General features: G+C 32.2%; 2 protein-coding genes and 1 long non-coding RNA gene across 3 annotated transcripts; 1 reads left to right on the forward strand and 2 right to left on the reverse strand.

Annotated features, from left to right (window-relative positions):
• Positions 1–810: 810 nt before the first annotated feature.
• On the reverse strand, positions 811–3,297 carry LOC103851348. Its single transcript, XM_009128199.3, has 5 exons — positions 2,775–3,297; positions 1,674–1,733; positions 1,530–1,592; positions 1,365–1,433; positions 811–1,285 (listed from the first exon to the last, which is right to left on the reverse strand). The coding sequence occupies exons 1-5, from the start codon at positions 3,132–3,134 to the stop codon at positions 1,094–1,096; spliced, it is 744 nt and encodes a 247-aa protein (XP_009126447.1). The 5' UTR covers positions 3,135–3,297; the 3' UTR covers positions 811–1,093.
• A 1,857-nt stretch (positions 3,298–5,154) lies between these two features.
• Positions 5,155–6,432, reverse strand: LOC103851358. The gene has a single exon (XM_009128211.3). The coding sequence runs from the start codon at positions 6,311–6,313 to the stop codon at positions 5,702–5,704; it is 612 nt and encodes a 203-aa protein (XP_009126459.1). The 5' UTR covers positions 6,314–6,432; the 3' UTR covers positions 5,155–5,701.
• Positions 6,433–13,695: 7,263 nt separating this feature from the next.
• On the forward strand, positions 13,696–18,286 carry LOC117128205. Its single transcript, XR_004451426.1, has 2 exons — positions 13,696–13,939; positions 14,645–18,286. It is a non-coding gene; the product is annotated as an uncharacterized LOC117128205 (long non-coding RNA).
• The last annotated feature ends 24 nt before the right edge of the window (positions 18,287–18,310 follow it).

Raw genomic sequence — 18,310 nt, forward strand, 5'->3', positions numbered from 1 at the left:
ACAACTTTTTAGAATAAGGGGGTGTTAGTGGGACTTAAATTTCTATAGAGTTTGTTGATTTTAAAAGTTGAGAGATTTGTTAAATTTGGAAAGAGATGTAGAGAATTTTGTATATTGTGAAAATCTATGAAAATAAAGTAATGTAATGATTCTAAGAATTCAAGGTAAACATGTAGTATTCTCAAAATCTTAATTTGTGAGTTAAAATGATAAGAATTCAACTCCCAATAACATTTACTTTAATAGATTTGTAGAATCATTAAAATCTAAACTTTTTGAATAACAAATGATTTTGTATAGAGTTATAGAATCATCAAACCAATAACAATAGATTTCAATGAGAATATGAGAATCTATAAACCAATAACACTAGACTTAGAAATTCTAAGATTCATTATAAATCTCATCCCCACTAACACCCCCTAAGTATTTTTATCTTTAATGAACTCATGTAGGTTTCTAATAAAATTATATTTTCCTCAATTTAGATACATTAGTAAATTTTTATACAGATTAATTTTGGTGTACATGTCATAAAATGAATAAAGTGTAGTTACCATCAAAACCACTAAAAGATATCTAAAATTTTTAAAACTCTTGACAATAATAATAATTTGGATCCACACGAAAGACTGATGAGGCCAATTTGGCATTATTTGAAATTTTGTATACATAGACACGCCGACAAACCACCAATAACATTACACCTCACAAGTTTAAAATAGATCTCTCTTGTCTTGGGTTAGTTGAGCGGAAATTCAGGTTTTAATGTCAAGTTAATAATAAGATATGGAGATTAGTTAAATTAAAAGGACAGGTTTGAAAATATTAAAGTCTATTAGTTGTGATTAACACAATTTCCAACACAGCTTTAACTACAACGAATCGGGTACAAAAGAGAGAGAGAAAATTAAAGAACCTACTAATTTCCACCACCTTCTAAAAAACCAAGTAACGAGCGTTTAGAAGGAAGGAAACAGAAAACAATGAATGATGTGGGAGACAGGACAATAAAAACCTCTTCTTACATTCATTAAGTCTCTCTGACTCCTTTCTTGATTGTAGTAAATCACATCGAGATCGAAGCTGCCACTTAGCTAGTTCCATACAATATCTCGTCCTCTGTTGGTACCATGTTCAAATCAGGGAGGAAGAAGAAGCTGTCCTTATTTTCCAAGCTAGCGGTTTTGTTGTCCTCTGCTCTGCGAGATTTTGATTCTCCTTGAGGTTTAGGAGTCAGATCAGCCAGAGTTTCATTCTTGACACGGCCTGAGTTCAAGTCAAGCTGAAACGAGATAACAGAAGAATAAGATTTTCATTCAGTTGAGACCAGCACAAAAAGAGAGAGTATAAAAATGTTTTACCTTAATCCTCTTCAACCTTTGGTTCCTTACGTTTTGAACGTCGAACGTTTCTCGCAGACTTGCAATCTCCTGTAGACGAGAGAGAGTCCGTTCATTGTTAGAACATGGTGGAAATGAGTGAGATCAGAACATGATAAACAAAAGCTCAGAACAGAGGATGTGTACCTTTTCAAGGTCGGTCCTCTCCTTCAGCTTCAAGTTCTCTTGGTACTTAAGCTCAGAAGATGACTGTTCAAGTATTAAAAACAAAACATCAGCTCTGTAACAGTACTATGAGATTCACGAATTGGGATTTTTATCCAAATATACCTTCTTCTTTATCTTCAATCTCTTGGAGAAAGAACTGGTGATTTCATTTGTGGGAAAAGCCTGCAAAACAAAATAAAAAAACGCAATTGATTAGCTCCAACAAAACAAGTAAATGCTGACGAGTAAACGACAACTGGTTTTTAGATCTATTACTTCTTTTATAATCAAACACAATATCTTATTTAACATAAGTGTAAAGTCTCTTTCCCCACAATAGAAATTCCAATCAAAATATTCAGAGAATAAAAATGTTAAAAAAACTATCCTTTATGAAACACAAAAACAATTCCAAGAATATTATTAGAAGGGATTGATGAAGAAGTAATCACGTGTAAATGGGGACATTTTAATCGTCATCACCATCACGTGATCTCCGACAAGATTCACTTGCCTCTCCAACCCTTTCACCCAAAACGCTACCGTTTCATTCTTCCTCAAAAACGTGTCCACAGTTAACGCGCTCGTTTGACCAATGAGCTGCACTACTACCCCATTATCTAAAGCTACTTTTATTATTCCTCGACACAAATAAAATTTGACCGGTTCCAAATAATCACCCCTGAACCGGCCAATTATCATACGCCCCACACGGCTATATCTTACTTGCATCCCCGGTTCAAACCGGAGAGTTACGCTAATCAAGAAGACGATTAACCGTCAAACCGCTAGATTTTTTTTTCAAGGAACTTCCTCTTAAGCTTGTGGTAGAATATTTAAAATTACAAAAAAACAACATCGAAATAAAAAGTGAGGAAAAAGAATAAAAGGAAAAGAAAAAAAGCTAAATGAGCTTTGACTTTTTTGGAAATGGAAGAATGCGTTTAACCTAAAGGTAAAGAGAAAGCAAAGTGGCTTCGCCGTGATCGCCGAGAGAGGTCAGAAGTAAATTAAAAAAAAAAAAAATCAAGAGCTAAGGCTCGAGAGAGATGGCGTCATCATAGACTAATCACCGTTAGAAGATTAGTAGGAAAAAAAAAGATGACACAGAGACGAAAGATCTTAACAGTTGAACACGTGGCGGAAAAGCGAAATCCGATTTAACAGATCGGAAAATAAAAACCGGCGAGATTAAAGAAGAAAGGAGATAGAGAGAAGAGGTACCTTAGATCCGGATCCTGTAGATGTGGAGCAGCTCGCTTGGAGACTGGTGTCCTCGAATCCATCAGCCGAGGGAGACGCAGATCCGCCGCCGCTCCACGAGAGCGGCGTCTTCGGACTGCCTCTAGCGGAATCAACATCCTTCTTCAACGAAACGACACCAAATCTTGACGACCGAGACCGCCGTTGACGGACTCCCCACCGCAACGGAGGAAGGTTCGTCGATGGATCTTCCGAAACCACCGTCCCAGCATGCTTCAGCCGGATAAGAAGCTCCACGACCATCTCGTCGTCTGTCATCGCCGTCGTCACCCACTCATCCTTGACCAGCGTCTTAGCAGCTGCCGATGTAACTTTCTTCATCGACGCTAACTGATCAAATCTACAGCTCCCGGAGAAAAAGGGAATCAGATACAATATAGAAGGAGCGAGAGAGGAGAATGAAAGAGAAGTTGCAGAAGAGAGAGAGAGAATGAGGAAGAAAGACAGAGGGAAGTTGATATATCGATACAGAGGAGAGAAAAAAAGATACATGGATGGTGTTATATACTACGAGGCTATCTAACATTATTCCTCTTTTTTTTTTTTTTTTCTCAAATTGAAATTATATTGATCACATGGGCCTAGCCCACGGCCGAAACCCAAATTCACCAGCTTACAACCCACAAAACCCAAATAAGAGATGGGCATAAAAAAAAACCAACGGCTGAAGCCCAAATAAGAAACATGGTCCAAGGCCCACAAACGCTACACCTCTTTTTATGTTTTTATTTTTCCTTGTTTCATTTTCATTTATGTTTTGATTTATTTTCCATTTTGAAATTATTTTAATCAAATACAATGTGGGACCTTCTTGGAAAGTATATCTAAAATTATGTGAAGATTCTCCTAAGATTATCTTCAACTCCACTCTATTTTCCACTCTAAAATAGAGTTTAAAGTAAAAAATCTTCCAATAGTATTCTATTTATCACTCTATAATAGAGTGAAAAATAAATTTTCTCTAAATATAAAGTAATTTGTTTTTTTTGTTGTTCATCACTCTATTTTCTATTCTAAAATAAACTATCGTTGAAGCAAATTCAAACTCTATTATAAAGTTACTCTATTTTAGAATATAAAATAGAGTAAACCATTGGAAATGGTCTAATAAACCCAATTCTGAAATTATTAAACTCGCATATTTTATTAGGTAGAAAATCAACACCAATAATTACCTTCGTTATAAGAAAAACAAAGATAAGTTGTTAACTATCATTAATATCAACTACGATTGTAGTCTTAAGTTTTAATACCTAGTCATGGGCATATTATTCGAAACCCAAAAACCAAATCGAAAAAACCAGACCGAAACCAACGGTTTCTATGTTTATAAACTTGAAAAACCAAAATTGAATCGGGACCGAACCAAAAACCGAATATCCGAATACTTTGAAACTTTTTATTGTTTTAATTTTAATATATATAAAATATAATTTATAAATAAAAATATTTTTAAAATTTTGAACTATCCAAATAACCTGGATATTTTTTCAGTTTTTCTGGGTTTAATTCGGATTTTCGGAGTTTTTTTGGTTTTTTGGATTTTAAATCCGAATCAAATCCAAATTATTTGTAATACGGTTCTATTTCAGATTTTATAACAAAATAAAAATCCGACCCAAACCTGACAGTTCGGATCCAAAAAATGTTTGGCATCCCATCCCGAATAACCCGAAAACTAAACCGATCCGAACCAAAAACCCGAATACCCAGCACTGGTCTTAGCCTCACAAATAAATCAAACTGGGAAAGTGGGAAGCTGTTCAACTTATGGGCCTTAAATCGGGTCAAAAGATTGGGCTGCCCAACTATTAAAAAGGAATCTTCAAAGTTGGGCCTACCAAATGGCATTTGTCAATAAAATGACATTCATAGCTGTATACACAAGGGACATTATTCGGAGATTGTCGAATGATCGGAGATTGTTGAATTTTCTTTCCAAAGTCAAGATCAAAATGGATCCGATCAAAATGGAGAGTTAGTCAAAGGATCAAATGGCATCTTCAATTAGAGAAGACTATTCAAATCATGCAAGGTGGTGACCATCTATCTGCGTGTAAGGTTAGCTACCTGAGCTCAGTAATTAGTTTTCTCCTCAAACTTAACTTTGTAATAATCATGATAGCAAACAGTTAATAATCAGCTTAAGCATAAACCCTTCGAATATACTTCCGAGTTCCTGTTTTGTAGACTATAAACAAGGTTTGAGTTGAAACGATCTTATGCAGATTAAAGAACATCCATCTACTGGTCAACCACTAATTCGATCTTCTTCTTTCAAACCTTTTTCATTTGTACAATCTTATGCAGATTTGTTCATGTAATCAAATTGGCAAAGAAAGAAATGAAAAACGATTAATATTATATAGATAGAGAACTCTAATACATGCTTACATCGAAACATAAGTTGATATTACAAATTAAACTCGATTGACCTTAAAACAACTACTATTAAATACATAGACTCGTAATACTGGGCATACACAAACGCAATGGTAGTTACCAGTAGATACACCTCTATGTCCCTTAGGAATAATACTAGACTCGATAATAATAAGGAAAGAAAACACAAAGCGAACCTATAATTTACCAGAGCAACAGAGGACTAAAACAGAATTAAAAAAAAACCAAAGACAAGACACAGATTACTTTTAGAATTACAAAAGCCTAAAAAAACAAATACTTCCTACACAAACACTAAACCCCTAAGAAGAGAAACTAAGACCTGTTATAAAAGATATTTCGACCTTGCCCCTTGAAAAAATAAGGGAAGATTCGAAACTGGTTCATAACGAAGATGCGTTTCTTCATCTTCTAGATTCGTCGTCTGTAGATGCTTTGTTGTAGATTAAAATCGGACGATCGGTAACACTTGAAACAGAAATGGATCATTGGAGAGACATACATGCGACGTCTAGGCGAAGCAGCTTGATGATATGGTTTGTAGCGTCCTTCTTCGTGGTGAAGAAGGCTGGAAGAGGGACGTCGCTCGGAGGCGGCGAGGTCATGGTCACAGGACCGGCGTAAAACGGAACTACGGTGGTCTTCTTCGATTTGCGGTCGGAGAGACGGATCTGGCTCGGAATCAGACACGGATCTGGTCCGATCCGCTGAGTAGAAACCAGATCTGGCTTCTCCACGACCAGATCTGTCTTCTCCACGACCAGATTTGTCTTTTCCACGACCAATTCTAATGTCTTTTTAGGGATCTCCTCGCCGCGCTTCAGGATCCTAACCTGACCAACGACGACGTTTTTGTTGGGACTCTTTTCAACCGTTCCCTTTGGGACGTAAGAAGAGACGGCGGCGCGTTGAGGAGGAGGGGGCGGCGCTTTAGGAGGAGATCTGGTTGTCTGATTGCGCGGAGGACTCCGGCGCGTGCGGTTTGGAACCGGCTTCTTCTGATGCCTGTTGGGGCATGCGGTGTGGTTACGAGGATACTTCATGTGGGAGAAAGGTTGTTTGAGACAGTCCTGTGGATTTAGAACAGCTACGCCCATTGTTTTTTGGGAGGCGGTTTGGTTTCAAGAATATTTCTTGAGGAGGAGAGTTAGAAGGAAGAAGAGGAGAGATGATAGAATACATGTGGAGGAGGATGAAGACGATGGAGGTAGGCTTTATACACGATTGTCGATTACCAGCATATGCCCACGATAGCCTAAGACGGGTTTTTAACCTACTTTCGCTACTCGTCGGTGTAACTCACGCGCTGATTTTGTTTCTCTTTTTCTTTTTTTTTTTCTTTTTCTTTTTCTTGAAAACTGTAATTGCCTTTATATTTATTTCTTTTTGATTCTTTATTTTTTTTATGGAGGAAACTCATTAATACAGCAAGGTATATTTCCTAATCGATTCAATAATCAAATACTATGAGTTTGGCTGGTACAAAAATTATGAGTTTGATTTTGATATACTGAACCAATGTCATGGTTAATCTAAAATATAACAACTTGATTAATCATGGATTACACTCTTTATAAAGGTTATTGTGCTATTGTAATTGTTTAAGATTCAACCAAAGCATTATAATCAAAATGATTGGACTTTTAAAAGTAGCTTTGCCTGACCGTATCAAAGCTAATTATACTTTTAAGTGCGCATTTGTCGCTTTCATTATCACACACTAGATAAATGTGTGTATATCACCCTTTAAGTAAACTTTACATTATTCCCGTCCACTTGCCTGCATAATGATATTTGTAAGAGCTAATTCTAACATGTGTTTATGCATATCTATCACCCTTTAAGACCGATAAAACAACTGCGGGTATGATTTTAAATTCAATGTAGTTAACATGTGTATTGAGATGCATATACTGTTTTATTTTACATGCAGATTGATTTTACGTCTTCATTTAAACCCTACTTTTTTAACCAACATATCAGTCCATTTAAACCCTACTAAACTCGTGAATTTAGACATAATAGATTTCAAACATATCAGTCCATCTTTTTTTTTCCGCTAAGATAATTGTTTTATCCTCATCGGCTCAAACATATCAGTCCATCAATTTGAATGAAATGGACGTATATAATATAACTCGGCTGTTGTCCATTAAAATTCAGATATTCTGGATTTTATATATTTTAAACTAGGATCGGCCCGCCCTACGGGCGGGATATGATTTACGTATGTTGTATATGTCTATATTATTGTATGTTTTCTTTGCATGTGTTTTATGTTAGGATTTAAAAAAAAAAGTATAATAATGTTTATGGTTGTTAAGATGTTTGGGCATGGAGAAAATATGGTTTAGCTCTTATTGGTAGTGTGTTAGATTTGCTTTGGAACTAATATTTGTAACTGTGTAAGTGTTGTTTGCTTTACTAAATAATGTGTGCGAGGAAATGATTACCGGAGGTCAACCGCATGAAAAATTAGATGTGGTGTGAGTGAGGTTGTATGCTTTCGAATTAATATATGTGTCAATTTTGTTTAATCCTTACATAATAGTAGAAAAGAATCAATAAATTTTAAATAATTAAATAGGGGTAAACGGAACATTTAACATTTTTTTTAGTTAATGTGAAAAATTAGAACGACATCTAATCTGAAAAGGTTTAATATTATATAATACTGGTGTAATTTTTTTGTGTGAGTACAGTTTCAATTAGAAATAATATAGATACATATATGAATATTGGATAGTAATATCTCATTTTTAACTCATAATTATCTTTTCAAAACTGAAAAGCGAATTTATTTTGTTACTTTGAATCTCTAATGAATCATAAATCCAAGGATTATATTTAATGGATCATAAAGCAAAGGATTACTTTGAATCTCTAATGGATTATATTTAAGAATATAACTATACTGAGCGCGGGTTTATAACTCTAATTTATAATAATAACTACGTTTATTTTTAGCAAATTTTAATGAGTTTTCAGAATTGTTGTGTATGTGAAAAAATAAATTTAACCTACTTTTGTTTATATTTAAAACAATATATTTGAAAACTGTAACTCTAATTAGTAAAAATATCATATTTTAGTAATTAAACCTGAGCATTTCAAATTTTTTCTATATATTTCGACATCGGTTTATAATGTACGTGTATCATTGAAATTAACAGGATGTCTTCATGTCTTCACGCCTCTGTTTAGCCTCATAACACCTAAAAGGGAGGATAACATTTTTTTAATCAGTAATATTCTCATGTAGGATACAACAACAAAAAAATATTATAAAAATCAAAGAACAAAAGAGAAAGGAGGAGCTCTCACTTATCACAAATCTGACAGTATTTGCACCGACTGCATACAACAATTCAAATACCATCACCGTACAACAATATGTGCAAGAAGTTTTCAAGCTTTCAAGTGGACAGCAATAAAGTCTTCAGTTGTCGCAAAAGGAAAACAAACGAACATAAAAGATTGTAAATTATTTTATAGAAAGTAAAAATTACTTTATGCATTAGCAGCAGATCCTTAGAAGCATTCCCAGATAAATCAGATCTCCAGAAGCTTTTAGAGACTTTTTGGTAATTGTTTTCTTGATCATTACTTTCTTTTTTCTCTTTGTGCCATCTTCTTATTGACTTATTTGGTATATAAGATCATCTGCTGCGCTTGGCCGGTAGTCACCATCGAAATATGCGAGCCTAGCTGCAGTAACCATAGCTTTACATTCATCGTTTGCATTAAAAAATGATCATTTCTACATTTATAAAGTTGATTCAGTAACCTCAACAGAAACTGGCATGGTACTGTTCCAGGTTGTGTATGAAGCACACTTACTAAGCTTTCTATGATTCACTTTTGTTCTTAACATCCTAAACTTCTTTCCTCCGTTCTCTCTCGTTCAACACTGAACTGCAACTCAATGTTTCCTGACCTGTAACCTCGTATTATTTCCAAATCATCTTCGATTAGTGGCAACCAATTCTCTGTGTACTTCATGATGAGTGTGCATATAATCTCTGCTTTGACCCGTCTTGCGTTTATAGTTGTTACAACCGTCAAGAAGTGATCAAGTTGAAGGTTTGATATACGATGGTATATCTACATCTTCTGGTATGTCATGATTATCATTGCAGGCTTTCCAAGCAAGCAAGTCGCAGCAATGGTTGCCTGAAACCCACATGAATATACAGAACAATCAAAAAACCGTTTTAAATTGCCTTATTCAAAATATGTCAAACAAAAATCTAAACAGTAAACTTGGTAATAAGGATTCAACATGACAGAAACATTAAAAAAATATGACAGAACAATCAACGCACGGACTAAATATTCCTCATTTATAAAACGTCAAACAAATATCTGAACAGAAAAACTTGATAAGGCGGATTTAACACGCCAGAAAAAAAATTAAAATTATGAACGCAAGCTATAATACATAACAACCTGTGAATCCAGTATGAGCTTATCCACTCCCCTGAGTTCGCCACCGCCTCAAGACGTTCCTGGCCTTCCAGAAACGGATCAACCGCAATTCAAAGGTGGAGGAGCATCGTCCAGTCTTCAAATCAGAAAGGAAAATTGATGCGCTAGCCAGTTCTCAGAAAATAAGTTTAATGGTTGGTTTTGAGGGATTGAGGTGATGGTTTTCAGAGGAGGAAAACCAGACTCGCAAGACAGAACTTCACATTGATGAGCAACAAAGATTGGATGAGTTGAGGATGAGAGATCTGACATTTATTTATACGCAAAACCCCACCGCCTCTGAGATGCAAGGATCGCATTGAAGACACATAGTGGAGCTGTGGAGGTACCAATCAATGGGAGTAAAGGCTGAACCGTTTCTCTGCGGAAGGTACCGGAAACGTCAAACCAGTGCGGAGGTGACGACCTGCTGAAAACGTGATTTAGGGTTAGTCTCTCACCAGAGAACGGGCCTTTTCCTCTAATGCTAACCAAAGCCCAAACAATAGAGAACGTATCAAACAAAATTAAGCCCGGCTTGAGGCGGAGATTAGGACACGCGTCGCTCCTGTATTGAAAGAGTTTCCACGTGGCTTCACAGGAGGGTCACCAACATCTTTTTATATATATAGACTAGGGATTAACCCGGGCTACGCCCGGGATTTTTATTTTTTTTCTAATTTAAGTTGTTAAATTATTTATATTTAGGTTATGATATATATTTATATAAATGTTAAGATGCATGTCATAATTAAAATTTATTTTTAAATTTTAACACGTTAAAGTAACATATTTTTTACTGTTTAAATATTTTTTTATAATTTTGTTGGCTATCTAGTTATCATATTTAGCAAAACTATTTGTTGAGTATTTGAATAAATGTTTTAGATATTTAATTAAACTGCAGAGTATTTTCGGTTCGACCACATGCTCAACAATCTATCGATCCGTAAAAAGATGGACGATCTCCTTGGCCAGGTAAGTAAAATTTTAGCAAAAATATCTTTGATTTTCAAATATTAAGTATATAACTATTCTTTTGAATATTGTTTTTTTTAATTGTATTTTTGATTAAATTATTGTATTATAATGTTTATGTAAATATTTTTTGTGATGTTTGAATTTGTGTTGTTCGTATACTTAACCTAGATGATATTGATGTTTAACAATTTATTGTTTTCTGGAAATAGAAAATAATGATATATCAAAAAGTATCTAATACTTGTTAAATGATAGTATAATGTAAATTATATCCATTATTTGAAAATAACCATTTGTTGTTTTTATTTTTTTTTAATCAGAAATTATTTTTATTTAAAAACATTATTCATATATAATATATTAGTTTAAGTTTGGAAGATTAATTTATATATATAAATTATGTATATTTAAAAAAAAAATTAAGATATTATATATTGAGTAACTGAATAAAAGCTGAATTACTTATCTTGAAAATCAAATATTTATATTTTTGTCTTCATGTTGTACTCATATTTATAACTCAGTATGTTTTTAAAAAACTTAGTTTTAAGTAGTAAACGAATTTAATAAATTAAATTCATCACCTATAATGTTCTGTAAACTATATTTGAAAACTCTCTAAAATTATATTTTAAGCATAATATTACTATTATTTAATTTAAGTTATTTTAAGCATAATATATGCTAAACCAACTTAAATTATATTTACAATAGGACCATCCTAAACTGGTTAATAAACCAAAAACAATACTAAACCAACATGAACCAATACCTGATTTGGCGAGGAAGGAAGTGTTTCGGGATAAACGCTTGAATGATTATTAACTGTAATGGTTTGATCATGAAAGAGTTAGTACGAATATTAACAATAAAATTATGGATTTGATTAATTTAAATTTGTAAGAATACCTTTGAGTCTATGAAAAGCAATTCAATTCCCATGAATAAGTTTGGTTTTTGAAAGTTGCGGGTTTCCCAACAGTGAATCCACCTAACAAAAAGTTCATTGTTATAAAAAATCTCTTTCAAGGTCATTAAAGGTTTTTGGGACGGCAAGAGTTGATGGTGGAACCATTTTTTTGCTCGAGTGCTTTGAAGTTTTCCTTGATAGTGTGAGGTTGATGTTGATGGAATAATGAGTTTTATAGGGACTTTCTTGATGTAAAACTATACATTTTTATTTTTTTTTGTTAAATGTGGTATTTCTATTTTTTATATAATTTACTACCATTTTAAGATAGATGTACATTTTAAGATCGATGTTTAAATCTTAATGTACTTTTTTCCATTTTTTTAAATGTTTATTTCCATTTCTTATATTTTTTATTTACGTAATATCTATATTTTATATTTTAAAATAGATATTTAAATCTTAATGAACTTTTTCCATTTTTTTTTTAAATTGTGTATTTACTTTTATAATATATTTTATATTTTAAGATAGATGTTTAATGCTTAATGAACTTTTTCCATTTTTTAAAAAAATTGTGTATTTACTTATTATTATATATATAATTCATATATTATATATTTATATTATTTACTTATTATTTATTTTCCTGTATATGTATTTCCATTTCTTGTACTTTTTATTTACTTAATATCTCTATTTTATATTTTAATATAGATGTTTAAATCTTAATGTACGTTTTCTCTTTTTTTTTTAAATTGTATATTTCCATTTGTTATACTTTCTATTTACGTAATATCTATATTTTAAATTTTAAGATATATTTTTTAATCTTAATGTAATTTTCCATTTTTTAAATTGGGTATTTTCTTATAATATATATTTACTTATTATTTATTTTTCTTTATATTGTGTATTTCTATTTCTTATACTTTCTATTTACTAATAATTTTATAATTTAAGATAGATTTACATTTTAAGATAGATGTTTAAATACTAATGTACTTTTTCCATTTTTTAAATTGTGTATTTCCTTTTCTTATACTTTCTATTTGCGTAATATCTATATTTTATATTTTAAGATAGATGTTTAAATCTTAATATACTTTTTCCATTGTTTTTAAGTTGTGTATTTCTTTTTCTTATACTTTTTATTTACTTAATATCTATTTTACATTTTAAGATATATGTTTAATATTTAATGTACTCTTTCCATTTTTTAAAAATTGTGCATGTACTTATTATTGTATATATAATTCGTATATTTATATATTTATAATATTTACTTATTATTTATTTTTATATATATTGAGTATTTCTCTTTCTTATACTTTATATTTAGTTAATATCTATATTTTATATTTTAAGATAGATGTTTAAATCTTAATGTATTTTTACATTTTTAATGTAAAACGGCAATGTTTAATAGAAGAACTTGGATAAATAGTCAAATAGTTATATTTATGTTTTTTTTCTTTTTTTATAAAATGGTAATGTTACATTATGGAGATAAGCCGCTTTTTTTTAGTGGAAAATGGAAATCTTACATATATTTAATGTAGTTTTTCTATTTTTTTTATGTTGTATGTTTACATATTATTGTTATTCTTAAATATAAAATGGTAATCTTACATATGTTTAATGTAGTATTTCCATTTTTTTTATGTTGTATGTTTACATATTATTTATTATTTTCGAAATTATATATAATGTTTTTTTTGCAAAATAGTAATTTTACATTATGGAGATAAACTGTCTTTTTTTAGTGAAAAATTGTAATCTTACATATGTTTAATGTAGTTTTTATATTTTTATGTTGTATGTTTACATATTATTTTTTTTTTAAATTAAAAATGTAAAATGGTAATCTTACATATGTTTAATGTAGTATTTTCATTTTTTATGTTGTATGTTTACATATATTTATTATTTTCGAAATTATATATAATGTTTTTTGTTTTTTTATATAAAATGGTAATGTTACATTATGGAGATAAGCCGTCTTTTTTCAAGTGAAAAATGGTAATCTTACATATGTTTAATGTAGTTTTTCTATTTTTTATGCTGTATGTTTACATATTATTTATAATTTGCGAAAATTAGTAATATTAAAGTGTAAAACTATATTTTATGCCACGTGTCATCTTTTGGGAGAAGTTTTTTTTGCTGATGTGGACGCTCTATGGAGCCTCCAAAGGTCCCTTTTATTAGTAAGGATTAAGAGCCAATTATATAAATATGTGTTGGGAATAGGTTAAGCAACATTTAAAAGAAGTGGTCGACCAAAACAATTAAATTATAACTTGAAATGGGGCGCGTGAGCACGAAGTTGTTTCTGTCTAGGGTCGAGAGAGGAACCCACGAGGTAGGGGTGGGCGTTCGGGTACCCGTTCGGGTTCAGATCGGATATTTCGGATTTTCGGGTATTTCGGTATAGAGGTGTAGAACCCGTTCGGGTATTTCTGTACTTCGGGTCGGGTTCGGGTATTTTAAGTTCGGTTTCGGTTATTTCGGATCGGGTTCGGATATTTAGATTTTGAAGAAAAAAAAATGAAAATTTTCATTTCTCAAATTTCTTGTATTTAAATATATAACTTTTCACTTAATTATTTTTTATTTTTAATAGATTGCATGGTTAATAGATTTGGACATAACATTTTCAAACTAAAAAGACATTAATTTGGTTATTGTTTTTAAATTTTGGATGTAACTTTTTGTTAATTGTTGAAATAAAAAGTTTGACATGCATTTTAAGCGAATAACAAATCATATTCTACGTAATTGTATGTATATCATATGAATTTAAAGTATGCGTAGTATCAATATAAATATTTTATATAAAATGAAAGATGTAAACTATAAATATAAGGTTAATTATCATATGTTCGGTTATTTTCGGATATCTATTCGGGTTCTGATAGTACCCGTTCGGGTTCGGATATCCAATCTCTCCTAATTCAATATCCGTTCGGATATTTTGCTACTTTGGTTCGGATTTCGGTTCGGGTTTTTCGGATCGGATTCGGGTGCCACTTCGGATTTCGGGTAAAATGCCCACCCCTACCACGAGGAGACGACCTTTGCTTTACCAAAACCTAAGCTGTTACTCTTACGCGTTTGTGGGTCCTACTCCAGGCCCCCACCTATCTCTATCTCCTCCTTTTTCTCTCCCCTCCATTATTCCCCTGAGAGCACCCCCAACGCTAAGTCCTTAGCAATATTTGTCAGGAGAAAAAATATTATAATATTTGTTTTTTAGGTTTCCGTGCGCCATAAACTCTTGCATAAGGATTGATTCATATCAAAGTTCGTTACTGTTCGCGGGCCCCACTACGCGTGGCGGCCCACGATTGGTCAGCTTTTTTTTTTTTTTTTTTTTTTTTAAATTTCGGACGAAAAAAAGAAAAAATAATAAAATATTCTAAAAGTTGTTTATTGGTTATCGAACCCTTGGTTTCTGGGTTGTGGGTGCTCTGAGTTATCTCTCACAACTCGCCCTTCGTATTCCAACTTATTTACGTTATTGTCACACCCTACTCGTCCACCTTCTTTGACCATGCCCATTATTATATTTTTGATAGTATTAAACTTTGGATTACTACTACACTACTTCATCTTTTTATGCTATGTAATCTTCTTTTTTGTATTTGTGTTCATAATCTTTTGTTAAGGAAAGTAAGATTTGTTTGCCCAAAAAAAAAAAGGAAAGTAAGATTTAAGCGGAATTGTTAATTGTGGAGACATGTGGCAATATATCTATAAGTTAATTTTGTTAAGGTAGGTTTCCTTCTATCGTAAGGAAAAAAAAAAGAGAAGGCAAAATCCATGTGTTCGACTACATTTTAATCAATGGAAAAATGGCAGGTGTCGTTGGCTGATAAGAATGGCGTGAAGTTGTGCGAGTAGTTTCGGAGTCAGTCAACCGAGCCGACTCAACTTAGGTCGGCCCAACTAATAATATTAAAATGTAGTAATTGCTCCTAAGTCCTCATATCAAATATTTTTATGGTATCTGATTTCGGTTTGTTAAAATGGTTAAGAAACCGAAAAAGTACAGAAATTAAACAAGAACAAGCCATTGGACTCAGAATCATAAACTTGATTCAATTTTGTGGTAAAATGACATGGAACTTTAGCGACCATGTCTTAAATAGAATCCATTGGTTGTTTTCAATTTTTGACCAGTATATAAATATGTTACAACCGTCCAGGACTATGTTTATGTTCAAAACTTCATCAAGATTTACATCTCGTCTGTCTCTCAAGCATCATCCCACCCAAGAAAACCAAACAATCCAAAAAATGAAAAAAAAATGAAACAATAAATCAACAATTGACTGAATAGCTCCACCAATATGGTATGTAACTGAACAAGGTTGTATACATAAAATAAACATACCTCTGAAGAATAAGTACTCATGAAGAACTCCAAAGGGGTTAAGTTAGTTCAGGGGCTCAGGAACTCCGCTTGTGTCTCTGTCATGTTCTTGTGCGGGCCGAGGAAGAACCCTGCTCTGTGCTTACCACATCACTGCTTTGCTGTTCCGCTGCTGTGTTTGGAACAGCTTTTTGTTTCAGATATGTCTCCAGAGGAAAGTTGCAGCTTGCAAAAGACTCATCATGTTCACTCGGGAAGCCCCAGGGTCTGAGTTTAAGTCATTGTGTCCCTTACAAGACACATAAGAGATTACCTGTGTGTATCCATGTCTCGTCATTAAGACATAAGAGATTACCTGTCCCTTTAAAGTCAAAACTCGCCCTTTACTATTTCAGCATATTTACTCTATTGTCAAGAAGACCAGTCACGATAGTGCACACATGAATAAGGGGTGGTTCTTGAGGCGCTAGTTTCAGAACGCTCACTCCAAGGGGTGTGCACGTTCTTTCAGCCGTTAGTGTCCGATATGCCAAGAATGTTTGCAGCAGCTCAAACTATTCTAAGACTTACGTAGCCCAAATTAAGAATCAGAGAATGGGCGGAAGATTGGTTGATGGGCCGTTTAGAACCAAAACATCTTTCTACTCTCCTACACTTTTTAAAAAGGAACACAACACACATGACCACTAAACCACAATAAGTGCAACTGACTCAGCATATGAGTTAAGTTTGTTGTCAAAATGGAAATTATTGCATAAGATGCTGGGCCATTAAAAGTCTTATCCGGTAGCTAACGCCTTTTAATCAACTCTCGGGCTGAGTTTTATTGAAACTAGCCATAGATGGGTCCTTTTCTCTTTAATAACTTGTAACCATTAACTTTAAAATTAGAGAGAGAAGCGTTCAAGTAAATATCCCCCTTATGCTTTGAATAATGTGACAACATGTAGTCGTTTATTGAAGAAATGATTAATATCTTTATGGTTGAACAGAAAAAAAGATAAACATCTTTATGTCATAAGGGCGGGGGTTATAACTACCATATCGGTAAGACTAGAGATTATTGTTAATATAAATGCATGCTTGATTGCAAAATAAATAAAAGCATGACTGGGATCAAGGTAATAATCGAACCATTTGACTAATGTCATTAATCTATATTTTTTTTCGTTTCATAAAGATAGATTTTAACATATTAAGAAAATAGATTAAATTACTATAATATAATTTTTATAAAGTTAATTTTCAATATTTTTTTATCCAATAGCAATTTAATAAAATTATTTTTTTAAAAAAAAGTTTATAATTTTTTCATAGGAAACATAGAAAATATATTCTTGTGATTTGTTTTAAAAAAATACTTATCTTTATGAAACCGAGAGAATATACGAAGTTTCGAACCCTTTGACATATGACTCTATACCCACTGTGGTGAACATACAAAACACTTTCAACTTCTCGTTCTCCTTCTATTTTTTTTTCCTTGGTCTCTGTTGTTTCTATTTCTTTTCGCATGTCCTTCCTCTGGGTCAACTTGATCATTATCCAACAGAAATTGTGCCACATGCTTGCGGATATTTCTCAAATAGAACTTTTAAACATTTACACACCCGTATATGTTGCATCATGCTATTTGCATATTAGTCTTATGGTTACATTTGGGTTGCATGTGAAGTATAGTCCTCGTTGTATCTATCAATTAATGTTGATTTTTAAAATTATAAGTTAAGAAATAGATTTTGATCCGCGCTTAGAAAGCGCGGATTTATTGGATTATATTATAATACAAAGTCTTATTATATAGAAAACTATAATTATTAACAGTTATATAATCTATGAATTAATTTATTTGAGATTTTATATGTACACTTTTACGTAAAAGTTTCTTTTAAGTATGAGAATTATATCCGGATCAAAATAAAAAACGAACCGATCCGAAAATATAGGTTTAGTTCAGGTCCAGAGAAGATAACTTATTGATTTTTTTTTTGGACCCGCATGTTTTTGTTTGAGTCTGGGTCCTACTCTAGACCCGATCATAAATACGTTGTGTTTATTGGTATATTTGGATATTTCGAATATGTTTCCGGTATTATGGATATTTTTCTAAGTTTTTGGTTTACGATTATAGTTTTTGATTTCAGGTAAATTTTCAAATTAAAAAAATTTGTTATTTGAATAAAATTTTGGGTATTTTTCAGTTCATCATGTCAGATTTTGAATAAGATTTTGAATTTTTAGGTATTTGAATTTTTTGGATATTTGTTTGGAGTTTCAAGTACATTATTGTACAAAACATGGTTGATGAAATATATTTCTTAGAAAATGTATTATTAGGAATAATATTAGGATCTGTTA

Source organism: Brassica rapa, chromosome A01 (assembly GCF_000309985.2).
Source record: "Brassica rapa cultivar Chiifu-401-42 chromosome A01, CAAS_Brap_v3.01, whole genome shotgun sequence".
In the NCBI taxonomy this organism is placed as follows: domain Eukaryota; kingdom Viridiplantae; phylum Streptophyta; class Magnoliopsida; order Brassicales; family Brassicaceae; genus Brassica; species Brassica rapa.

What these genes read in the sequence shown, in the direction of transcription:
- LOC103851348 (XM_009128199.3), bottom strand. Translation starts at nt 3,134, where the DNA reads ATGAAGAAAGTTACATCGGCAGCTGCTAAGACGCTGGTCAAGGATGAG. An exon ending in AGAGGACCGACCTTGAAAAG is followed by an intron (nt 1,434 to 1,529) that starts GTACACATCCTC and finishes TCTCGTCTACAG; the next exon opens with GAGATTGCAAGTCTGCGAGA. An exon ending in AAAGGTTGAAGAGGATTAAG is followed by an intron (nt 1,286 to 1,364) that starts GTAAAACATTTT and finishes ATCTCGTTTCAG; the next exon opens with CTTGACTTGAACTCAGGCCG.
- LOC103851358 (XM_009128211.3), bottom strand. Translation starts at nt 6,313, where the DNA reads ATGGGCGTAGCTGTTCTAAATCCACAGGACTGTCTCAAACAACCTTTC.